This window comes from Aspergillus alliaceus (genome assembly GCF_009176365.1).
Source record: "Aspergillus alliaceus strain CBS 536.65 unplaced genomic scaffold BDW43scaffold_3, whole genome shotgun sequence".
Taxonomy (NCBI): Eukaryota; Fungi; Ascomycota; class Eurotiomycetes; order Eurotiales; family Aspergillaceae; genus Aspergillus; species Aspergillus alliaceus.
Window position 1 is genome coordinate 272,415 of NW_022474686.1, and position 25,077 is coordinate 297,491.

The following is a 25,077-nucleotide window of genomic DNA, read 5'->3' on the forward strand; positions in this document are numbered from 1 at the left end:
CAACTTTCACTCATCGTCTCCCTTTTGTTTCTGTTGTTTTGATCAATTTAGCTTTTTCGAAGCTCGGTGACATATCAATGATCTACCCTTGAACCAGACAAGGTACGTATGTCAAACATCTACCTGGACTAATCCTTGCATATTAGGACTAGCACCCGTCGAACATCTCAAACTCAAGTACTTTCTCATCAATTGCACCATATCAAAGTATTATCAAAATGCCATACGTCAATGAGCCCATAGCTGTTGTGGGCAGTGGCTGCCGCTTCCCTGGCGAAGCCTCGAATCCCTCCAAACTGTGGGATTTGCTGCGAGATCCTCGTGATGTCCAGCGTACAATCGACCGTTTCCGGGCCGATAACTTCTATAACCAAGATGGTCATTACCACGGGTCGAGTAATGTCCGGTCCGCCTACCTTCTTGGGGAAGATACCAGAGCATTCGATGCCCAGTTTTTCAATATCCCTTTGAGCGAGGCTGAGGCAATTGACCCACAGCAGCGTCTTCTCATGGAGACTGTCTATGAGTCGCTAGAGGCGGCTGGAATCAGCACTAAGACACTGTCTGGCTCTAATACTGCTGTATATGTTGGGGTGATGTGTGACGATTTCTCCCAGATCGGTATGGTAACACCCTCTTTGACAAACTCAACTAACTGCTAATCCCAACTTTTACAGTCTACGGGGACAGTGAAAACATTCCAACATACGCTGCAACGGGCTCCGCCCGTAGTATCCTTTCCAACCGGATCTCGTACTTCTTCAACTGGCATGGTCCATCCATGACGATTGACACGGCTTGCTCCAGCAGTCTTATTGCCGTCCATCAGGCCGTTCAGGCCCTGAGAAGTGGCGAGTGTCCGGCTGCCATCGCTGCTGGGACCAATCTTATCTTTGGGCCCACTATGTTCGTTGCCGAGAGTAATTTGAACATGCTCTCACCCACTGGGCGCTCTAAGATGTGGGATACCAGTGCTAATGGCTATGCCCGTGGTGAAGGTGTTGGGTCCGTCGTTCTGAAGACGCTGTCCGCAGCCTTGCGCGATGGGGACCATATCGAGTACATCATTCGCGAGACTGGGGTGAACCAAGATGGCAAAACACCCGGAATTACAATGCGTAAGTAGTGTGACAGTAGACTGTTTCAAGGGTAACATTCGTGTTCTAACCTCAAGTATAGCTAGCTCTACCATGCAGGCTTCCTTAATTCGGGACACCTATGCCAGGGCCGGCCTGGACCTAACTAAGCGTCGTGATCGGTGCCAGTATTTTGAGGCTCATGGAACTGGTACCCCAGCTGGTGATCCCCAGGAGGCGGGTGCCATTCACAGAGCATTCTTTTCTAGAGAACGTGCTATTGAAGAAGGCTTTGATGATGAGGATATCCTCTATGTCGGGTCTATCAAGACCATCGTCGGACATACCGAAGGGACTGCCGGTATTGCTGGATTGATGAAGGCTGGCCTGGCGATCCAAGAAGGGATGATACCTCCAAACATGCATTTCAGCAAGCTGAACCCTGACATTGAGCCCTATTATGATAGCCTAAAAGTCCCGGTCCAACTGCGGGACTGGCCCGAACTGCCCACAGGAGTTCCTCGCCGCGCCAGTGTCAACAGCTTTGGGTTTGGCGGTGCCAATGCGCATGCCATCATCGAGAGCTATGATTCCGACACTGCTGTTGATCCTGCCTGTACTCCTGTCTCTTCTAGACCCTTGGTCCCTCACACGTTTGTGTTCTCGGCGTCTTCGGAGAAATCCCTCGTTGCACAGCTCAAATCGTACATCACGTTCCTGGATGAGCACCCTGATTTTCCTATTGGTACCCTATCTTGGTCTCTCTTCCGTCGCAGTGCACTCAACTTCCGCGTCGCCTTTGCCGCAGACTCACTCACATCTCTCGCGTCTCAGATTGAGAAAGCTCTGCAGGATTCCCAGACCAACAACAATCCCTTGGGCGTCCGTGTAAACCCTAAGACTCCCCGAGAGATCCTAGGTGTCTTCACTGGTCAGGGTGCGCAGTGGGCCACTATGGGCCGTGAATTGGTTCTATCCTCGCCTTTCGCAGAATCCGTCATTGATAACCTCGAGAGATCCTTGGCTGACCTACCCGATGGTCCCGACTGGTCACTAAAGAGCGAAATACTCGCCTCGAAGGAGACATCACGGATTGCCGAAGGTGTCATCTCGCAGCCTCTGTGCACAGCCGTCCAGATCATGGCTGTTGAGGTATTGCGGCGAGCAGGGATTCATTTTAGTGCTGTAGTTGGGCACTCGTCCGGTGAAATCGCATGTGCTTATGTCTCCGGTTTCTTGTCCGCGAGTGATGCAATCCGTGTTGCGTACTACCGCGGCAAGTATACCATCCTTGCCAGGGGCGGCGCCATGATTGCCGCTGGAACGGATATGCAGGACGCCATTGAGCTCTGTAACCTGCCAAAACTCAAGGGCAGGGCTCAGCTCGCTGCTAGTAACTCGTCCGCCAGTGTGACCATGTCGGGAGATGTGGATGCAATTGGCCTCGTTGAGGCCGTCATGCAGGACGAGTCCAAGTTCGCACGCAAGTTGAGAGTCGACACGGCCTACCATTCATTCCACATGCGTGTCTGTTCAGAACCTTATGTCGAGTCGCTCGTCAAGTGCGGCATTCAAGTGACAGAGCCCGCTGCAGATTCCTGCCCTTGGTATTCATCCGTGCGGGACGATAATGCTAAGGTCACTATGAACATGGCAACTGCTCTGCAGGGTACCTACTGGAGAGACAACATGCTTCAACCGGTCCTATTTTCTCAGGCATTACAGGCAGCCCTCGCTGCCAATGGGGCCCCTGGGCTGGCAGTCGAAGTTGGACCTCACCCTGCTCTTACAGGCCCCGCAAGTCTGACGATTGAAGAGGCTACTGGGTCTGCAGTGCCGTACTGCGGTACCCTGGCTCGAGGCCAGAACGACGCCCTCGCCATGGCGACGACGTTAGGATCCATTTGGACAATCCTTGGCGCTTCTGCCGTTGATATGCAAGGCTTTCAACGAGCATTCAATCCTGATGTGGCCTTTGAAGTATCTAAGATACTACCGACATATACATGGGACCACGACCGGATTATCTGGAACGAGACTCGCACATCCAAGGCTCACCGTCTTCGCTCACAGGCTACGCATCCCCTCCTCGGAGCTCGAACAGGAGATGAAATCGATGGCGAGCTCCGCTGGCGCAACTATCTGAAGCCCAAGGAAATGCCCTGGCTACATGGTCATCAGATCCAAGGCCAGATGGTTTTCCCTGCGGCAGGGTTTGCAGTGATGGCGATGGAAGCAAGTAAAAGCCTGGCAGCTATCGAGGGAATTAGCTTGCTGCAGTTGAAAGACTTCAGCATTCATAAAGCACTGTCATTTATTGATGACAATGCAAATATCGAAACCATGTTCGTTGTATCAAATGTTGTTCGGGATAATTCCTCTGTCACGGCTAACTTTGCCTGCTATGCTTGCATGAACAAGGATTCAGGAGAGCTCTCCTCCATGGCATGCGGCCAAGTGATCCTGACTATCGGCGATCCATCTGGTGATGCCATGCCGGAGAGGCCGAAGTGGGTAAACAACTTTATTCATACCGACGTTCAATACTTTTACGAATCTCTCGCTGAACTGGGATACGGGTACACCAGCATGTTCCAGGGTGTGACTGACTTACAGCGAACCAATGGCGGCTCCAGGGGTACTATCGTTATCCCCCAGAATGAGGAGACGCCCGTGAGCCAGCTACAGGACTGGATTATCCACCCTGCTACGCTGGATGTAGCCTTCCAGGCAGTGTTTGCCGCCGTGGGTGCTCCCGGCGACGGCCGCCTGTGGACACTACATGTGCCCACTTTAATTAGCAGCATCACTGTGAATCCTAACGCTTGCCAGATGAGCTCCGGAATCGAAACTCCGGTGCCCTTCGATGCTTGTCTTGCTGACGCCGTGGACGATGGTATCGCTGGTGATGTAGATCTGTATGATGAGGACGGCAAGTATGCCATTGTCCAAGTCCAAGGGCTTCATGTCACGCCTCTTGCGAAGCCCACCGCCGCCGATGATCGGGATACATTCGCATCTATAACTTGGGACATGGCAACACCCAATCTGGCCATTCACTGGACCGAGTGGGCAACCACTGATGACGAGGAGAAGATTGCCAATTTCACAGAACGCCTATCGCTTTACGTCCTCAAGGAACTGTGCGAGACGGTATCCATTGACGAAGTGGAAAGGAATGGTACTCAACACCAGCGCGCTGTACTAGAGTGGGCTCAACATGTCGTGGAAACAACTCGGGCCGGAACACACGCAACCTGCCGAAAGGCATGGCTAGCGGACACATGGGAGCTGCTCGAGAAGCCCGCACAGCGGCTAGCGAAGGAAGACCCACAGATTTGCCGATGCCTCTGGGTCAGGCAGTATCTTGCCCCTTTCCTGCGCGGAGACCTGTCCACTGAAGAGATATTAGACGCGGGTCAGGCGGTGCATGGTGGCCTATACACCACTTTCACTGGCTACCAGGAGTACCACGAATACTTGTGTGCCTTGATCAAACAAATCAACTTCAGGTATCATCATCTGCGGGTCCTTGAAATTGGCGCAGGCGAAGGTGACGCCACGAAGCCTGTGCTTGACGTGCTGAATGGCAACATCACGTCATATACTGCGACTAACGTTGTCATGGAAAGATTATACAGCTTGCGCGCTGTCCTCTCTGATACCAAGGGAGATAAAATATACAAGGTTCTCGATATTGAGCAGGACCCCACCGAGCAAGGTTTTACCAGCGGGTACTACGATCTTATTGTCGCCAGCAACGTCCTGCACCGGACCGCTGAGCTCGAAGAGACTCTTCGAAATGTCCGTAGCCTTTTACGACCGGGTGGATACCTCGCTCTCCTTGAGCCCACCAGCCGTGAGTCGTTGGCTCTCTCACTTGGAGGCTGTATGTATCCCAGCTGGTTTGGTGGCATTGAAGACAGTCGCAAATATTCTCCGCTGGCTTCCCAGAAAACATGGGATACTGTCCTTCGTGACGCTGGATTCTCCGGCGTTGATACCGCTACCCCCGAAGAAAGGACGTTTACAGTGCCGTTTTCTGTGATGGGCTCTGTAGCAACGGATCGACAACTAGAAATTGTCCGGAACCCACTGGACTATGCCGGCGCCGTAGTCTCGGAGGTGAATACGCTGCTTATCATCGGCGGCAAATCTGTGAAGGTTAACCACCTTGTGCGCGGTTTGAGAAAGATCCTTTCGCCGTTCTTCAATAAGATCATTGAAGCTGAAACCCTGATGGACGTTGATGACGAGACAATTGCAGCTCAGCCTACTGCCATCAGTCTTACAGAGCTGGATGAGCCTGTCTTCAAGCCATTTACCGAGAAGAAGTTCAAGGCGCTTGTAAACCTCTGCGACAACCTGCACACCCTGCTGTGGATCACAGTGGGTGGTAGGGGAGAGAACCCATACATGGGCATGATGGTTGGTGTTGGTCGTTGCCTTGTCGGTGAGATGCCCAACCTGCGGCTGCAACACCTCAACTTTGATGGCAAAGACATGCCATATCCTGATGTTTTGGCCCACCATTTACTTCAGCTACACCTGTCTTATAACATCTCCGGCGAGACAACAAAACCTAATGATCCATTATTTACAATTGAGCGAGAGCTTACGGTACAAAACGGCAAGCTTCTCATCCCGCGGTATCTGCCTGTCAATACGATCAATAATCGTCTCAACTCGGACAGGAGATTGATCACGCAGCAGATAGACCAGTCCACTGTGGCTGTAGAATTGAACGCTACGGGCTCTTTCTACAAGCTTCGTGAACATGACCAGCCAGCTACCACCAAGTATGAATCAGTCAAGGTCACTGTGTGCAAGGCCTTGCTCAGCGCCATCCGGGTTGGTAGCTACGGCTGTCTTCATGTTGTGCTGGGCAAAACGGAAGCTGGGAAGAAGGTCATCGCTTTATCTGAGAAGAACCAATCTATTATTTGTGTCCCGAACTCTTCCGCTGTCAATGTCGAGGTGGCAGATGACCACGAAACCCGATTTTTACTGTCCGTTGCAGCCGAACTGCTGGCGGCCACTATATTGAATGATATCTGTGGTCCAGCACTTGTTCACGAGCCAGATACTGTGCTTACAAGTAGCCTCCTTGAGCTTGCCGCGCAGAAGGGCATAGCTCTCACGGTAACATCGATCTCCTCAGCTCACAATGGCGTCACACTGGTTCATAGCTCATCTCCGGATCGTTTGCTAGCGCGCATCATTCCGAAAAATGTCCGGGTTTATACTGAGCTATCGGAGTCAAGCACATCAAGTGTAGTTGGCTCTCGGTTTGAGAAGCTGCTTCCCGTTGGCTGCGAGGTGAAGCGTGCGTCGAGCCTCTTCAGCTCGAAGGGCTTTAGCACAGGTTCTGTTACCATTGGTGCTCTCGATGAGGCAGTTCAGCGATCATTGCTATCACTGAGCCAGACAAACTACCAGACCCACGTCATCCCAGCATCAGCCATAGCATCGCGGAAGATCGAACCTCGTGGCCTGCAAATCATCGATTGGTCGGTCGATGCTGCGCTTCCAGTGACCGTGACGCCTGCAGACGAGAAAATCACTTTCCCAGGAGACCGAACTTACTTCTTAGTTGGCCTGACTGGGGAACTGGGACTGCAGCTGACGAAGTGGATGGTAAGTCGGGGCGCACGATATCTAGCCCTGGCCTCGCGGAATCCCACAGTAAACTCGGAATGGCTCGAGCTGGTGCAATCCGAAGGCGCTGTCGTCAAGACATATGCCATGGATGTGACTAGCAGAGCTTCCGTCCGAGCCGTTCATAACCGAGTCTGTTCCGAGATGCCACCCATTGCAGGTGTTGCCAACGGTGCCATGATCCTGATCGACGGCCTGATGGCCAACAAGACACATGCAGATTTTGAGAAGACACTCCGCCCAAAGGTTGATGGAACGGTCTTCCTGGACGAAGTTTTCAACAAGAACAACCTAGACTTCTTCATCGTTTTCTCCTCTCTTGCGGGTCTCGCCGGAAACATCGGCCAGACAGCATATTCGTCTGCCAACGCCTTTATGTGCAGTTTGGTCGCAGGCCGTCGCATGCGCGGACTTGCCGGCAGTGCCATTAATATGCCTGGTATAGTATCCTATACTTCAAGCTAGACTGAGCTAACTCTTGCTATAGGTATTGTCGGACTCGGCTACTTGAACCGCGACAGCCGGAAACTAGATCGTCTTGAGAATGCCGGCTATGTGAACATTAGTGAATGGGACTTCTATCAATTTTTCTCAGAAGCCATCGTTGCCGGCCGTCCAGGTTCGGGTATTGACCCCGAAATCACCGCTGGGTTGCAGCGGATCGATATCGACCGTAACCCTGACCCGCCGATCTGGGCAAAGACGCCACGATTCCAGTGGCTCAGAATGATTTCAGCGTCTGGGGAGATTGGGGACGAGGAGCAGCAGGATGGCTCGTCTATTCGCAGCCGCCTCGCTGAGATGACCAACAAGGATGAGGTCCACAAGTTGCTGCTAGATGGGCTTCTCAGTACTCTTTATACCCGGCTCAACATGAGTGCTGACCAGCGCGGCATAACTCCGGACACGGCAATTGTCGAGTTGGGAGTTGACTCTCTACTAGCTGTCGATATGCGGTCCTGGTTCACGAAGGAACTCGACCTGGATATGCCTGTCCTGAAGATCCTGGGCGGAGCAACTGTCAATGATCTAATTGACGACGCTATGAAGCGGTTGTCACTAGACCTCGTGCCTAACCTGACTGCCGAGGGCAAGAAGCTCGAGGAGGCGCCAGTAGCAGACCAGGAGCAGTCTGACTGGCCCAAGACAAATCCTCTTAGTGGGGAGGACGAAGCTGCAGATGCGACTTCAGATAATCTTGCTGAGGTTGCCGAAGAGGTTGAAGAGGAGCCTCTTGTAATCGTGCCTCTCGATTTACCCATGTTTGATGAGCCAGCAGACGATGTGCATGCTTCATCGCCCACGCAATCCAAAGAAGATACTGCGCTCAGTTCTTCTGAAACTACGGCTAGTTCCGTTTCGGGTGAAGAATCAGCTGTTGGGAAGCGCACTACATTTTCCTTGTCATCGAGTTGGTGTGAGATGGAGTCGTCTTCTGAAACTTCAGCGCCTTCGGACTCTGGCTTAGAATCTAGTACTGAGCTCGAGCCGCAAGTGGATCTCAACAGAAAGCTCCATCATGGTGCCACGACTAGTATGCCAGTAGCACAGCTTTTCTCGGCTCTGCCAGAGCACCCTGACAGTCTCCCAGAGTTCACAAAGAAAGTCAAGATGTCCTACGGGACCTCAAGGTTTTGGTTCCTAATGCAGTACCTTCAAGACCCCACTACCTTCAACTTGCTGTGCAGTATCAAATGCACTGGGCCCATCCGCTATGAAGAGGCCGAACGTTGTGTTGTGGAACTCGGTAACCGCCACGAAGCGTTCCGGACTGCATTCTTCGCAGATCCCGAGAGAATGAACGAGCCCACGATGGGTGTGCTGAGGGAGACGCCGCTCCGACTGGAAAGACGCTACGGTGCGTCTAAAGCCGACGTCGACGTGGAGATAGAAGAGCTTCTGAACTATGAATTTAAGTTGGAGCAAGGCGAGACCACCCGTATCAAGATGATCTCGCTGGATGACAACACCCACCACGTCCTCTTCGGCTTCCACCACATCGCCATGGACGGATTTAGTTTCAACCTCCTGCTCGCTGAAATCAACATGCTCTACGACAGAGAGCCAATGAGGCCGGTCCAAATGCAATTTAGCGATTTCGCCGAAACCCAACGTCTCCAGTTCGAGAATGGCTCTATGGCTAGTGAGCTACAGTTCTGGAAGGAAATGTACAGCATCAAGCTTCCTTCTGGAGAGCTCAAGCCAGACTTCCCTAAGCCATTACCTCTGTTCAGTCTCGCTCGTAGCTCTCGCCAGAGCCTTGACAACTACGAGTTTGAGGAATCACGACTGGTCCTGGATGCTCGGATTGTCCGCCAGATCAAGTCTCAATGCCGTCGCCACAAGATCACCACATTCCATTTTTTCCTGGGCGTACTGCGAACCTTTCTTTTCAGACATCTTGAGGTTGATGATCTTGTTATCGGCATTGCAGATGCTAACCGTGTCGACAACGCCCTGAATACAACCATGGGATTTATGTTGAACTTGCTAGCTTTGCGGTTTAGGAATGAGCATCAATACAGAACTTCGCCATTCAAGGACGTCGCGCTAGACGCCCGTAACATGGCTTACAATGCTCTAGCCAATTCCAAAGTCCCCTTCGACGTCCTCCTAGAGACGCTCGATATCCCCCGATCCACCACGCACAGTCCACTCTTCCAGGCCTGGATGGACTATCGACCATTTAAGCCTGACTACATGCCGAAGATGTTCGGGAGTGAGGCCAGTGGCACTCCAACTGTTGGCCGCAACGGGTATGATCTGACACTCGACGTCAACGAGGTCAACGGATCAGAAATCCGGGTGTCCTTCCGCACGCAGAAATACTTGTACTCGGCCGAGTCCACGCAGATGCTTTTCGACAGCTATATGAGACTAGTGACAGCATTTGCTTCCAACTTCGATACCAGCGTCGATTCTGTTCCGCTATGGAATCCCAGAACTATTAACTCGGCAATCGCCTTGGGACGTGGTAAGTAGAAACCCTTTCGTAAGGCAGCCAGAACATAAAATTGAGGCTAAAAAATGCATAGGTCCGAAACAACAATCGGAATGGCCCGAGACGCTCTCCCAGGTTATCGCCAATGTTGCCGCGCAAAATCCCGATAAGGTGGCCGTCAAAGATGGAAATAACGTTATTCTGACCTACGCAGATCTTGAGCAGCGCGTTCAGTGCATCAGCCAGGCTCTTACTGAATCTGGCGTCAAGCCTAAGTCCCGCGTCGCTGTTTTCCAACAGCCGAGCGTCGACTGGGTATGCTCGCTCCTAGCCATCTGGCATGCAGGGGCTACCTACATACCACTGGATATACGAAGCACCCTTCCTCGCCTGGTGATCATAACCAAAGCTGCTAAGCCAGCCGCAATCCTCTGTCATGCAGAGACGGAGGGCGACGTGTCGGAATTACAGTCCACCGCTGCGGTTGTTAATGCTTCAGGATTGAAAGATAATGTTCCCAGGAATATCACTAGGACCCAGGCGAAAGCGAATATCCCGGCCGTTGTTCTTTTCACCAGTGGCTCGACAGGAACACCCAAGGGGGTTGTTCAACGCCACTTGGCCTTCCGCAACACCATCGAAGGACTGACCCGACAATACGGGATCGGGGTAGAGAAGATCCTTCAGCAGAGCGCATACACATTTGACTTTTCTCTTGAGCAAATTCTCTGCGGTCTCACCAATGGCGGGTCGATATATGTTGTCTCCAAGGAGAGTCGTGGCGACCCAGAAGCCATTGCGAAGATCATCAAGTCCGAGAGCATCACCTACACTCGTGCCACACCATCGGAATATGCCAGCTGGATTACCTACGGTGCCCAACACCTGGTTAAGGCTTCTGCATGGAAGTTCGCCTGGGGTGGAGGCGAGGTGATGCCCCAGTCTCTGCGCCTTAGTATCGCCAGCCTAGGTCTAAAGGGCCTGCGCCTCTACAACTCCTACGGCCCAGCAGAATCAATTACATGCACCAAGACCGAAGTTCCCTATACTGATGATGACCTCCAAGATATCGAAAGCGAGATCCCAATCGGTCGCCCCCTTCCCAACTACTCGGTATACGTGGTCGATCACAATCTAGCCCTTGTGCCAGCAGGTGTGACCGGCGAGATAGTGATTAGTGGTCCCAGCGTGGCCCAAGGCTACCTGAACGACGAGAAGCTAAGCGAGGGCAAGTTCATCAGCAATACATACTCTCCCACCGATGGCCCCATTGCCTACCGTACCGGGGACGTGGGCTATCTCCGGGGCGACGGAATGCTGATGTTCAAGGGTCGCATTGCCGGGGATACACAGATCAAGATCCGTGGCATGCGCATTGATCTCGCCGAGATTGAGAACTGCCTCATCACAGCGAGTGAAGGAAATCTTCATAAGGCCGTGGTGTCCGTCCGCGGCGGCGGAGCCATGCTTATAGCGCATGTGCAGTTTGCGCCATCCCTCAACGCAGACGAATCCGAGCAGAATGCGATTCTGCGGTCGCTGCGCTTCAACCTCCCATTGCCCGTGTACATGACTCCAGCTATGCTCATCCCTGTGGAGCAGATGCCAGTTAACGCGCACGGCAAAACGGATCGTGCCGCGGTACAGGCTATGGGTTTACCACAAGCCCATCGTGAGCACACATCGAAGGAGCTGAGCGAGACTGAGCGTCAGTTAGCAGAGATTTGGAAGGAAGTCGTTCCCGGTGACGTTGCCGGTGCTATCAAGATTGACGGCCATACCAGCTTCTTCGAACTTGGCGGAAACTCACTGCTGCTTGTCAAGCTACAGGTGCTCATTAGCATGCGATTCAATGCTAAGCTATCGTTGGTTGATCTCTTTAGTGTCTCGTCTCTCGGCGCCATGGCTGCTAAGATTGAGGCCGCCCCCCCTGCAGAAACCGTTGACTGGGAAGCGGAAACTCGGCTCGACGATAGACTACTACAGCACCTCTCCAGCGAAGAATCTCAGGTCAGAGGCTCTAGTCGCAGAGTCCTTGTCACCGGATCAACAGGCTTCTTGGGTCGTCGGTTGATCCGATCCCTCGCCGAATCAGATGAAGTGAGCGAAGTACACTGCATTGCCGTGCGTTCTAGCACTAGACAACGCCCTAGTCAACTATCTGAAAAGGTCAAGGTATATATGGGTGACCTTGCAGCACCTCGCCTCGGCCTTTCAGACGAAACCTTTAAATCATTATCGTCCAACATCGACCTCATCATACACGCCGGCACTAGCAGGTCGATCTTCGACGGGTATCAAATGCTCCGAGGTGCCAACGTTGACTCGACAAAAGAACTGGTGAAGCTGGCAGCGCCACGGCAGATTCCTTTCCATTTCATCTCCAGCGGTACAGTACTTAGTCTGGGGAGGTCTACGCCGCCATTCGGGGGCTCGGAAGGCTACACGGCCAGCAAGTGGGTGTCCGAACAGTACTTGGCCAAGGCAGCAACGCAGCTCGGGATCCCGGTCGCAGTGCATCGTATCACGTCACCACTGGAGGAGCCAACGTTCGAGGTCACAGACAGTCTGGTGGAACATTTCCGGGATCTCTCATCCGTTCTGAACGCTGCTCCAGCACGTGGCAATATCAGCACAAGTCTCGACTTGATCAAAGCCGATGACCTGACCCAAAGAATCGCTGCTTCAGTATCAGGTCCTCCATCCCACAGTAGAAGCGACGGTCAGGTTCGACACATTGAGCATCCGTGTGACATCCGCATTGATCTAGACACAACAGTGTCGCGGATCCTTGAAGGAGTAAAGGCCGAACTGCCCTCGCTCCCTATGGTTAAATGGATGGCACAGGCACGAGATGCGGGCTTTGAGTGGCAGATCGCGTCAATGGATCATGTCCCATTCCGGGAATAGAATGAAGGATGAAAACGAGTGTGAGTTATATATGTATATGTTTGCAATGAACCTTGTGAGATTATGTTTGTATATAGAAACCCATATGTTATGGTTATTACTGTTCCTGTCGATGAGATTGATCAATGCAAGAACCCCTACTTCAATCTTTTCCATTGACGTAAACTCAACAGATAAAACGAGGGTGTACTATCACGTGTCCAGCGTCTGGTGTGTGATGGGCTCCTTTACCAAGTCTATTTACCGCGAAGTATGTTACTGTATCGCTATCTCTGTAATATCATTTAGAAAGAGTGTAAGATATAGATACTGTAAACATATATCTCTATAATTGAATAATAAAAGAATAGTCTCTTATGAATTTGAGTAGAAATACCTGATAATAGAATATAACTGTAATACATATACGCTGTAAGTATAGGTCTGGTATTACTAAACTTTACCGACTTTAGTAATCGCGTCATATTCGACCTATTACACGTGTAATATAGAGCTAATTTTGCATAAGTTTTATTTTTAAAAACTATGTATGATAGAGAAATGTATGGAGCATATATATTTCATTGTCATTATACTGGCACCTTAAACATAGATACAGATATATAAAAATATCCAGATCGCTAAGGGATTCTGCTGGCCAGGAAATCGGTAAGGTTATTGCGGAGTCGCGGTGGCCGCCAAAACCTGCCGTAGATCGGAACGGCCCGAACGCTGCGGCCAGTGGCTGGCTCAGATACCGGGATCCACTTGATCGCCATGCTTGTTTGGTGGCTTGATGACTGCACGGGCCCAACGGCCTGCTGCCAACGCCATGCCCCTTGAATTTCTAGATGGAGAACCACCACCCCCTCTAGCACGAGGCGGTATGGAGAAATAACATCGATGGGCCATTTGTAGATCCAGACGGAATTATTCTAGACGACAAAGACATCTTCGGAGAGGAGGATATGAGTTTATCCCGCACGCTGGAACTTTTTCCCGGAGCGCATTACCAATGGAGGCGGTGCGGCACCGGGAGAAGATTCTTACAGATATGATATATTAATCGAGGTGGGGGAAGCGGAACAGGAAGTGGAAGATAATGATAAGAGTGGATATTCCATCGAAGTCAGAGAGCTTTGGGCGAGCTGCGCTCGAGAGATCCGTTGCTACAGTATAGCGAGTACCACGCTGCTTGTATGGTGACTCGTCTTTTTGCGGAGGATAAGACGGCCCCTGATGGTGGAGGGTTGCTGCATGATTTTCTCGATGGTTGTAGGGATGTGGTTCGGCAGTGGCGGACGGAGGACGATGACGCGGATGATGATTTTCGATGGGGCGTGGAAGGAAAGCTGTTGGAAGACTTTTTCTCTTGGATGAGGTGAATTTTGTTCTGCCGGTCTTTCAGATGGTGTTCAAGGACCACCGTATACTCGTATGGCTAGTCCTACTATTATTCCTAAATTAGAAATCGGTGGAGTCTAAGAGAAAAATATTCCATGCGCTAATGTGGCTGGTTCGTTGAACAGAAAACCCCAATTTAATGCTCTAAGATGCTTTACTCACAAACCCTATGGATACTGAGCAGTGTGAAAGATCAGCCCAGTCCATATATCCCGCGCATTAACATCTAATATAGATGTCGTTCACAAGACAATCCTATACCATCCTGAACGATTCCTGAACCTTAGCTTTGTTTTTCGGTAATCACACCCCAAAGCGTGTAACGACCATCTCCCCATTCCCATTGGCAACCTTGACACCAGCCACAGCCACCTCCGCCCTCACCAACTCATAAACCGTGGCATTAGAGTCAATATCTAGCACCTCATCATTGACTGAATCAACCTGACCATAACCTCTCACTATCATGATCTTCGCTCACATTCTGGGTCTGTCGCTCTTAGGGTCAGTAAATGCTGCTACACTCGGGAAACGCTTCTCTAGTGCAGATTTTGCAATTGGTGAAACGGACCCACACGTAAGCAGTGAATGTACCTACTGGGCGAACTCGATCAAGTCGACCGACACTTGTGCTGCGCTAGAGCGCTATTATGGCATCAGTAATGCGCATCTTGTTTCCTGGATAAGGGAGAGAAACGCTTTCTATGAGGGAATGAAGATGGCTGACAGCTGACTCAGGCACTATCCGTAGAACCCATCCCTGCAAGCGACTGACTACACCCTGAGTGAGGGATGGAGTTGTTGCGTGGAGGCTTCCGCAATTGCGACCACCACCAAGACGACCACCTCCGAGAAGACCACCACCACTACGAAGGCCCCAGCAACTACCCCCTCGAATTTTACAACTGCAAGTGCCACTAAGACTACGGTAGGAGGTCCATCTCCCACTCAGACTGGGTTGATCTCCTCGTGCAATGCATTCTATTACGTCCAAAAGGATGATTCCTGCTGGGGTATTACGAATTTTTATGGAAACTTTACTCTGGAACAATTCTACTCATGGAACCTGTGAGTCTATTCCAAGTCCCACATAGTGACTGGATCACTAACTGTTCGTGCATGAGCTATTGCTGTTAAAACCAACTGCTCCGGACTTCAACTAAACTACTATGTCTGCGTTGGCGCTGTCGGTTCCACTGCTCCAATTATCACCTCGAAGACAGCGACGGCGTCACCAACAACCACAACTGCACCCCACTCACCTCAGCAAAGTGGAATTTCTTCTGATTGTATGCTACCTACCTTCTTATACATATCTCATACATGCTTTGCCTTACTCAAGATCCCAATTGATCATACCCCAGGTAACAACTACTACTTCGTAGAAGCCGGCGACGAGTGTGCCTTCATAGCAGCCAAGCACGGCATCGCACTTAGTAACTTCTACGCCTGGAACCCGCAATAGGATCAACATGCGGCAGTCTCCAGGCAGGCTATTGGGTCTGCATTGGTGTCTCTGGTATACATTACCCCTTCCTTCCCCTATCGCTCAAACTAACACCAACCGATAGGTGGAACCACCACAACCAACCACCCAAGCAACCACTGCAAAGACCACCACCGGCACAGCCCCCGCCAGCACTGGACTCTCTCCTACGCAGTCCGGCATCGTCACCGACTGCTCAGCCTACTATCAGGCCCAGGGAGGCGACGACAGCTGGTCGATTGTAAATAAGAAATATTCCTACCTCACAGCAGCCAAATTCTACGAGTGGAATCCAGCCATCGGCACAAGTTGCAGTAATCTGCAAACTGGGTACTACTATTGCGTTGCGACTAAGAACAAAGGACCAATGCCGAACGCCATCAGCACATGCGCCAAATGGCATCTTGTGGCTTATGGTGATAGCTGCTGGTCAATCGAACAAAAGCGATTACCTCAACGCAGTTCGGTAGCTGGAACCCGTATGTGGGATCTTCCTGTGCGACTCTGTGGCAAGGATATTATGTCTGTGTTGGCGTTTAATGAAGTGATTATGGCTGGTGAGGAGGAGTGAGTTCGGCCTCTTGCATGGCTGAGTTTTACTCTACAAGCGGCTTCATGAAATTGATGTGTCACGAAGCTACAAGCATCTTTAGGTTGAAGGGCTAGACATACATGCATGTGTACTTAAGAGTTGTGATAGCATCGGTCAAACTGATCATTCAAAGATTCCTATCGGATGACAGTTGTGAATTGATGAGCCAACCTAAATTAAGACATGAATTTGTGTCCATATATATACACATCGTGTGGTTGTATTTCAGGCTATAGATATAACAGGTATCCGAGCTGCGCAGCTTGGGATTGATGAAAAGTAGACAATACATTTATATGAGATTAATAAATATAAAATATTTAACACATTCAACAGTATATTGTGGCAATCTTAGAAACTACTGAAGAAATATGCATATATATCAACTGCCTATTTCTACTAGTTTTGCTTAATATTGTCTTATCTTAAGGCTCTATATGGAGATTATTCTCATCCCAATCATCATTCCTATTCCTACTATCTACAGCTATCCTACCACTAACATCTAAACGCTTGTCGGCTGATACGGCAAGCTCCAGGGGTTACTCCGCAACAACGATTTCTTATCGATTTCTGCCGGCAGAACTCATAACTTGCTTAGTTTCACCATCTGGCTACTAGTCCTGGACACCATAATGTTTTCTCTCCGTTGGATCTACATATCATTCTATTCCGTGTTCATGGTCGGCTGTCTCATATGTGGCTTTGCCCCAAAAAGCAACATATTCACTGTAGGCAGTGATTGATGGAATGGCCTAGTCAGACAATGTCAGATGTATTGATTTTTAGAGATCAAGGGAAAGTGATAGTACCGTTGCGATGACGAAGACATCCAAGGACTTCATAAAGGGGCTGAACCATATGCCTATAAAGATGGTATAGAGCTTGAAACCGTGCATCGCCATGGAGTTGGGCTCTACGCCCTCGGTAGGGTTTGCGTGTTGCATATCGTCTGCACGGGCCGAAGTCTCTACATCAATATTTGCATTTGATAAAGCCATGTTCTACTATTGAGTGTGAATCAAGTGTGAACCATTTGGCTAGAGTCACTCTGGACGCCTGGCCTTCAAACCCAAAGCCTCTTGCTTATGACGCCGGCCACCTGGAGATTATAGTCAAAGGCCTTTCTATATTCAAGCCAATATACCTAGCATGGTATTTGGTCCCAAGGGTAACTCAGGCCCAGTTTGACTTAATGAGATTCAGAAAGGTGGTAATTCAATTTACAAGCAATAATAGAACTTCAGCATAGACAATGACAGTGTATTATGTCTCACCATATGTATAAGCACCGTAAATTGCCGGAGATTAAGATCAATTTTTTAGATTAGTTGTCGATATTTAAGATTAAGGAAGCATTAAGATCTTAGGTTCCTTATCAGATAGTATGATATTGTTATAAAATAACATTCTAAAAGTATGAAAAAGTAGTCCCAGGTAGGGGCCGCTGGGGGCAGAACCAGAAGTCAATCCGATCTGACACGCATGGTTCCAGGGCATAAAGCGAAATAAATTATTACTTGGCATTTCTACCTGCAGAATACTATGAATATTGTACGCTGCTACTTGGAAATCTTAATGTTTGGTCACCCCAAGTGAGCCGCAATGTCAGCCTGGAGACCCGACTTAGGGTTAGTGTCAGCGCAGTCAGCATGTCTGACAGTCTATACAAAGTCATGCCTTCTGACAGATTGAAATATCATCCTGTGCAAGCAATATATCTCAATGCAAACTAGACGTTCTATAAACCAAGATTTCGATATTCCGTGTTATCTCCTGTCAACCTCAACCTTAACCGTACCGATTCAAGCTCGCGACCACCAGTCCAAGTAAGCCCTGCCCAGGATGGCTCGAGGCTTTCCTCCCGTCGAATTAGATCAGACATTATACGATCTTTACTCGCTTGATGGCGGCGATCCAAACTCAGTGGCCCATGTCATTGCCTTGGCGCCTCCATTCAAGTGCGCAGCTTCGCTGCCAGTGAACACCAAATACATCTACCAGACGCCCATGGCCCCACCTCTCGATGCAGAAGTGTATGCCCGCATCTGTCTGGGTAATGGTGCACAGAACCACGGCTTCATGTCTGGGCCAATTCCCTTGTACCTTTTCGACATCGACCCACCGCCCTACGATATAGCCAACAAATCTGTGGAATCGCCCCCGGCCGCACAGACCGACGCTCAGCGAGTATACGATTGCCTGGTACCCTGGCAGCGACCCAAGCTGAACTTCATCTCCGATCCGGATGCTTTTCGGCCAAAACCAAATGTTCATATCTCGCCATACCCACCGCTAGACTTCCTAGACAATCATCCCTGCATCCTCAGCCAGGAGACACACTACGGGCTACTCTCAAAGCGCAACCTAGCACTATCCGGGCTACCGACACCGCCTTCCGATGTTATTGAAGGCCAGCTATCTCCAGAGGACGTGCAGGACAATTTCAAAGTCGAGACAGAGACACAACGCATCCTGGACGCCGTACGGGCCAAGCCAGCGCCATTCGTGGTCAAGTTCCCGCAATCATTATCGGGCCAGGGGGTGTTTGTGATCCGCGACGAGACTGCTAAAAAAGCTCGACTGCCTATTCTCGAGACAGAAGTAGCGCGCATGATCCGCACGCTGACACCGGATAACGTGCAACTGCAGCCCGTCAGCCTAATACTGCAAGAGGTGGTACCTGGCGATAACACCAGGAATCTGTCGCTGTTCATCACACGGTCGGGTCGTGCCGTGCTCATCAGCTGTGCTGAGCAGTTCCTCGATGCGGAGGGCATCTACCGTGGTAGTATTCTAGACTACTGTCAGCAGGGTGAGCTGGAAGCGCAATTTCGCGACACTATCGACCAGGTGGCTGTGTATGTGCACCGAAATGGGTTCTACGGGCCTATGGGCGCTGATGTCATGACTGATCCGACTGACGGGCGTCAATATGTTGTTGACTTGAATGTTCGCATCACCGGTGACTATATGATGGGCCCCCTGCGAGGCCACTTCCTGGAGCGGCGCGGGCTGACTGTGTCCTTCGTAATTACGCCGTTGGTGGTGCTGGGTAACCGGGACCAATTCGAGGAGCGATTCGCAAAGGAGATGATGAACGGTCGTCTGATCATTATTGGGTGGGCAAGAGGAAAGGGAGGGCGTTCCGGGCGTCATGAATACAGCGTGGCTTCGGTGGCCATTGGGGGGAGAGATCGAGAGCATGCGCTGGAGCTGGTGGGTAGGATAAATGAGTTGGCATTGTCGAAGCCGCAGTGATTTTTTCAGGGTTGACTTGTTCATCGCAATCAGGATCACATACAATCTATCTATTGATTCTTCTTTTGAACCATCCTTTCTAGCTCGCTCAGCCCAAACATCCTCCATGCCCCTAAGTCCAGCATCCATTCACCTACAACCGATCCCCAGTACAGCAATTGAGCCATACCACCGTAGTACATCCAGTCGGGTCGTCCAAGCCCCCAGAACCTCCACAACGGATGGACCTCCGGACGCAGCGCGCTGTCCACCACCTCGCGAGCAAAGTCAGCCGTTGGCATAGGCCGAGACGATGCTTTTTGCGAGAAGCCACGTCGCGCGAGATATAGATGGCGCACCGGCTCGTAGAGACTGTCTGGTGGCAAGTCGCCACGCACGGAACTGCCCATGTTGCTCTGCACTGTGCCTGCCATGAGGACCTGCACACGCACACCAAATGGACGCAGCTCCTGACGCAGGGTGCGTGAATAGGCGGCCAGAGCGGCCTTACTGGCGCTGTAGACACTGCCGAACACGTAGGGCACAAGCGCTGACACAGACGAGACGTTGATGATGAGTCCGTGCGCAGGGATGAGGAGATCAACAAAGGACTGCACCATAGCCATAACTCCAAAAAGATTAGTTTCGAAGACGGCCCGAGCGTCATTGATGACAGTATCGATGGCTGGGGTGACAAGGCCACGGCCGCTAGAGCTATTAGCGGACGTAAATGCAGGTTGTGATGTGAAGCATCAACTCACGCATTGTTTACTAGAATATCCAATTTGCCTTGAGTCATCTGACCAACTTTCTCTCGACAAGTAGCAATGCTTGATGCATTATCAACGTCCAGTTGTAAGGCGGTTATCCCGTGACGGTCGAATTCGTCGAACAGGTCTGCGTTGCGGACTGTCGCGATGACATAGAATCCTTGTCTCATCAACCATGGTTTAAGACAGACACTGCCAATTCTGTCGCTTACCTCTGGCCTGGAACTCAGTGGCAAGTGCAAACCCGATGCTCCCGGGCGTGCACCTAGAGAATATGCATCAGCACGTTACTGTCCGAAGTGCCTATCCTGGAGGTATACGCATACCCGGTGATCAGGACGGACTTCCGCGAAAGTTCCATCCCTATCTCCTGTAGCTTTGACCAGATACTAGCCTAACCACAGATGCCTCGTGGAATATCTCCGTAAATAAATAGCTCCCCTAGATGCTGGTGCTGACAGCCATCTGTCAGACATGTCAGCCTCCGTCTTTCCTCTTTCGGGAAACATTTAAGGCGTCACGCATTGTAATCCTTGCTCCAAGTCCAGGTACGCCATTTACATCTATTCTATTTTGAGCTCACTAAAACCAGAAATTTCGATTTGAAAGTAAATTTAGCGTGATTTACACATACGTCTATAGGTATAGTGTCGACGAAGACCAGGATGTCACGTCTAACCCACGCCGTCTCCTCGCCCTGTCTACCTGCGATTCAGTAATCCCCAGCCGGCCACACATCTGCCGGAATATTCCTCCCTGTCGGAAGAGGTCGAGCGGTAATCCTATTTCTGCCACTGCCCCTGCCTCCATCACGCACACCCGGTCATATCCCAGCACAGATCGCAGTCGGTGCGCGATGTACAGCACAGTTTTGTGCCCAAAGGCTGCTTGCACAGCACGCTGGATACGTTCGTCCATGGCAGCATCGAGTGCAGCGGTAGCCTCATCGCACACCAGGATGCGGCTATCACGTACTAGTACACGGGCCAACGCCAGCAGCTGGCGTTGACCCAGAGAGAGATTCCCGCCCCCTTCTTGCACGGAGTCACTAAGGTGTAGCGTCTTGTCTAGTCCGCCGGCCATGCGTAGGGCTTCCCATAATGGTGCATCGTCGGCCACTGCGTCAAACGGGTCAAGGTTGCTTCGTATGGTACCCTCAAAGAGTGTTGCATCTTGCGGGATAATAGATAGGATGCTCTCCTGGATGTTATTGCTGCTATTCCTGCTATCTCCACGAAGTTCTGACAGCCCGAGCTGGGAGATGTCCATACCATCAATGCTGATTGTTCCAGCAGACAGTGCCGGTGTCAGCCTGAAGAGTGCGTTTACAATGGATGACTTGCCAGCGCCGGTACGACCGACAATGGCGACATGTTCACCAGCCTGAATATGCAAGTTGATATCACGCAAGGCATCGGGGAGACCGTCGCGATAGCGCATACTCACATTTGTGAAGTGAATCTCACCAACCGCAGCCTTTTGCACTTTTTCAGATAAAGACCTATTCAAGTCTGGGTCCGAGATGGTAACATTCGTCTCCTTCTGCTCACTGTTGACATCAATAGTGTCATCAGACTGGTTGGCAATGGATGTCTGAAGGCCTTCTCTCTCTTTAGGATCCTTCTCCTGCGGCAGCATATGGGCATAAGTATGAAGCCGTTCTGTGGAGTTCATGGCGCTCTCAACATCCGCCCACTCGCGCACCACTACCTGAATTATCTGTACCGAGTTGAGCATCATGCTCAGTGACAAGCCCGTCTCCGCCGGGTTACGACTGCGGCGTTCCACCAGCACCAGAATACCCATTACTACCACGAGCAACACAGTCCCTGCGTCCTGGCGCAGACTTAGCCACCGCTGCATGGCAATAGATGTCCAGGACGCGCTGACCATGTCGTTCACAACATCACGCAGCGCCTCTGAGAATACCTTCTCCATGCCATATGTCCGCAGCGTCGACGCTCCCATCAGGCCCTCGTCAAATCTGGCCATCACCGATGACCTCCGCACAGATTCATGCCGCTTAATCTCACGCGCCGACGCCCGATAGTACAGAGCTAGGAAGACAAGAAGAACGATGAGTGCCCCAACTCCGATAGCAAACCAATGAAAGTAGGAAATAATGAGTGCGAACATAGCTAGTAGGCCACCCAGCGACAGCAGGAACATCCGCAGTGACTCTGGGAGCGCATAGTCCATGGCCTCAATATCCGCCGTAAAGCGGTTCATATGCCGACCCAACGGCGTTGTATCAAAAAACACAATCGGCGCCCGTAATACTCGCTGGACCGCCTGGTTTGCCATCCTCCAGCTGGAGCGCGAGCAGCAGATACTAACCATAAGCCCGAACACATACAAAAACACTACTTGGCCAGCGGCGAGTGCCACATAGATAGCGATGTACGTGTTTCGCGGCAGGTGGAACCGGTTCGAGCTCCACCATGCCAACCATTGCATCGCCAGTACTGTGCTTCCTTGGGCTAGAGCTAATAGCCCTAGACTGAGCGGCACCAACAGGATCGCGTTATGTGTACGACCAATGAGCGAGCCGTAGACACTCCAGGACACGGACCGGGTAGCTTGGTCTTCATCTTGCATCAGTCGGTTGTTTATCTCACTGCCCCCGCTGGCGGCGACGGGATTCTTTGTATGTGGGTGGCCCTCTCTTTTCATCTCATCCATTTCTTCTTCGTCTTCCTCCGCTGCGTCATCATCTTCGTCGTCGCTATGCCCACTTCCATGGAAGAGGCGTGTAAACTCGGGCTCCTGCGCCAACAGCTGCTCAAATGTGCCCACTGCACGGACTCTACCCTGATCCAACCAAACGACGCGATCACAACACCGGGCCATAGCTATGCTATGGGTACACAACACACGGGCGGAGTCAGACATAAGGCCACAAAGAGCCTCGTCGCGCATAGCCCGGCCGACAGTGGCATCTACAGCACTGAGAGGGTCTTCAAGCAGCACCAACTCAGCACCCGAGTAGATCGCACGCGCCAAGCTGAGACGCTGCTTCTGACCTCCAGATAACACAACCCCACGCTCGCCAACCACCGTCGAGTCACCGTGTGGGAGCCGAGCCAAATCGCGCCCCAGCTGGCAGGCATTCACTACTTGCTGATAGCAGGCCTCATCAAACGGTCGACCAAAAGTTATGTTATCCCGCACTGTGGTGTTATGTATCCACGGCTGCTGCGGACACACAACTGGCGTTGCGCCCCAGACAAGACTACCAGATACTCGAGCCATGTCGCCTGCTAGAGCTGCTAGGAGCGACGTCTTTCCCGATCCAACGGCACCCACCACGCCTAGGAGCTCGCCGCGGTGTACTGTCAGTGATACATCACGCAGGCGGAACCGTGATAGCATCTTTTCGCTAACAGGGAGAGGAACGACGACCGACTTGTCATCCTTATTAGCCCCTGACTCCCGTGTTCCCGTCTCCTCGCTCCCGTCCTCCCCATCCCAGACAAATATGCCTTCCCGGATCTCCGCTGCCGCAGGAAGATCCAACTGCAGAGTTGGCTTCTCCATCTCCTCTGCCAGTAGGTACCGTTGTATGCGTCGCAGGGCAGCCCAGCTATCAAAACAGCCCTGAATACAGATAGGCAGGTACACGAGTGGCATACGCAAGCTTGTGAACAACGCGACGGAGGAAAATACAATAGCCGGTGAGAGTTCGGTGTTCTTTAGAGCGTAGGTGATAAACGCAATCATGGCTGTTAAAACTGGCAGCGCCTGGGAAAGCGCACCAACGGCGGTGCGCACGGCCAGAAAGCCTTGCAGGCGGCGCGACTCGCCACGGCGAACGTCAGTGATGAGGCGAGCAAAACCAGATTCCCAGCCAAAGCACTTAATCAGGCGGATGGCTCCCAGTACCTCGTGTGTCAGCCCGATCCGCTTCTGGGTGAATCGGTCGATAGCCTCTCTCTGATGGAAGAGCAGACCGACGCCGGTTATCAGCACGACGAATCCTGCGATGAGTAAGGCCAGACCGGCCAGGGCGCTTTCCCGTAGGTTTACGATCACTGATCCAGTAAGCCATTAGTTCATGCGCGGTTAGAAGGGAAAGGGGGAAAGGGGTGGATGTGACATACAGAGTGCAACGGCAATTAACAACGCTAGCGGAGATGTCCATACGATGTGCACGGCGCTGGCCACCTTGTCAATGCGTGCCGAGTCAACAGTCAGAAGCTGAGTGATATATCCTGTTGAGAAATCCTGGTTATTGTTTTCCCTACTCTGTTTTCTATCTTGTTCGTATGGCTGTCCATGGGCATCCTCCTGACGTATTGCCGATTTTCTCGCCCTCCCCAGCACCCGGACCGATTTTTCAAAGATGGATGTGATTAGGACAGCGCGAATCCGGCCGCCAACGAGCCCCAGACGCCACATATATGTGTTGTGGGCGAGTGACTGCAAGATGAGCATGGCCACAATCCCTATCAGGAGACCAATGCCTTGGGAAATAGGGGGCCCGGGCTCATCTAGATGATCGGAAATGTACGAGTCAATCGCGAACTGGATCAAATATCGTAGCGTGTACGGTATTATGACGAGCAGCACATCAGCCACGACACGACACGCACCGCCGATCCAAAAGTCGCGCTTGAATGTGTCGTATAGGGCCCAGAATAGGGGGGAGGTCTCGCCACGTTGACGGCGACTTGCAAAGGCATGCTGCACTACTGGCATCAAAGTGTGCGTGCTGCGATCGGAGTGGACTGGTGGTATATCATGAGTCTGGAGTGGCCGCTTGAATCCGGTCTACAGTGTATTAGAGCATAAGTAGATAGGGATAGGATAGAGATACCAACAAAAAGAAGACCCGAAACCCAGTGAAACAACAGACGACTGGTCCAAGTAGCTTCATGCTCGGGCGTGCCGCGTTGTTGGGCTGGCATGTCGGTGGCTGGCCGCTGTTCTGGCTGTGAATACCGGTTGTGAAGAGGAAATGGCCCGAATGAAATCGAGCTGTGGGCCTGGTTGGTTTGAGTCGGTAAGCAATAGTAAATCTA

The 25,077-nt window shown here is 51.4% G+C and overlaps 6 protein-coding genes across 6 annotated transcripts; 3 read left to right on the plus strand and 3 right to left on the minus strand.

Annotated features, from left to right (window-relative positions):
* Positions 1 to 218: 218 nt before the first annotated feature.
* BDW43DRAFT_306247 (uncharacterized protein) lies at positions 219 to 12,585 on the plus strand (the record flags this gene model as incomplete). Its single annotated transcript, XM_032045984.1, has 5 exons — positions 219 to 621; positions 678 to 1,118; positions 1,180 to 7,173; positions 7,222 to 9,708; positions 9,770 to 12,585. 5 exons carry the CDS (start codon positions 219 to 221, stop codon positions 12,583 to 12,585), a joined length of 12,141 nt encoding a protein of 4,046 aa, XP_031905223.1.
* A 1,849-nt stretch (positions 12,586 to 14,434) lies between these two features.
* Positions 14,435 to 15,994, plus strand: BDW43DRAFT_296660 (uncharacterized protein; the record flags this gene model as incomplete). The annotated part of the gene is made up of 6 exons (XM_032044250.1): positions 14,435 to 14,641; positions 14,720 to 14,981; positions 15,093 to 15,404; positions 15,434 to 15,487; positions 15,568 to 15,870; positions 15,900 to 15,994. 6 exons carry the CDS (start codon positions 14,435 to 14,437, stop codon positions 15,992 to 15,994), a joined length of 1,233 nt encoding a protein of 410 aa, XP_031905224.1.
* Positions 15,995 to 16,708: 714 nt separating this feature from the next.
* On the minus strand, positions 16,709 to 17,047 carry BDW43DRAFT_306249 (uncharacterized protein; the record flags this gene model as incomplete). Its single annotated transcript, XM_032045985.1, has 2 exons — positions 16,709 to 16,801; positions 16,859 to 17,047. The coding sequence occupies 2 exons, from the start codon at positions 17,045 to 17,047 to the stop codon at positions 16,709 to 16,711; spliced, it is 282 nt and encodes a 93-aa protein (XP_031905225.1).
* An 844-nt stretch (positions 17,048 to 17,891) lies between these two features.
* BDW43DRAFT_306250 (putative solid-state culture specific protein) lies at positions 17,892 to 19,307 on the plus strand (the record flags this gene model as incomplete). The annotated part of the gene is made up of 1 exon (XM_032045986.1): positions 17,892 to 19,307. One exon carries the CDS (start codon positions 17,892 to 17,894, stop codon positions 19,305 to 19,307), a length of 1,416 nt encoding a protein of 471 aa, XP_031905226.1.
* A 50-nt stretch (positions 19,308 to 19,357) lies between these two features.
* Positions 19,358 to 20,417, minus strand: BDW43DRAFT_306251 (uncharacterized protein; the record flags this gene model as incomplete). The annotated part of the gene is made up of 4 exons (XM_032045987.1): positions 19,358 to 19,994; positions 20,048 to 20,216; positions 20,269 to 20,321; positions 20,383 to 20,417. 4 exons carry the CDS (start codon positions 20,415 to 20,417, stop codon positions 19,358 to 19,360), a joined length of 894 nt encoding a protein of 297 aa, XP_031905227.1.
* Positions 20,418 to 20,692: 275 nt separating this feature from the next.
* Positions 20,693 to 24,963, minus strand: BDW43DRAFT_306252 (P-loop containing nucleoside triphosphate hydrolase protein; the record flags this gene model as incomplete). The annotated part of the gene is made up of 3 exons (XM_032045988.1): positions 20,693 to 24,087; positions 24,157 to 24,826; positions 24,877 to 24,963. 3 exons carry the CDS (start codon positions 24,961 to 24,963, stop codon positions 20,693 to 20,695), a joined length of 4,152 nt encoding a protein of 1,383 aa, XP_031905228.1.
* Between the last annotated feature and the right edge of the window lie 114 nt (positions 24,964 to 25,077).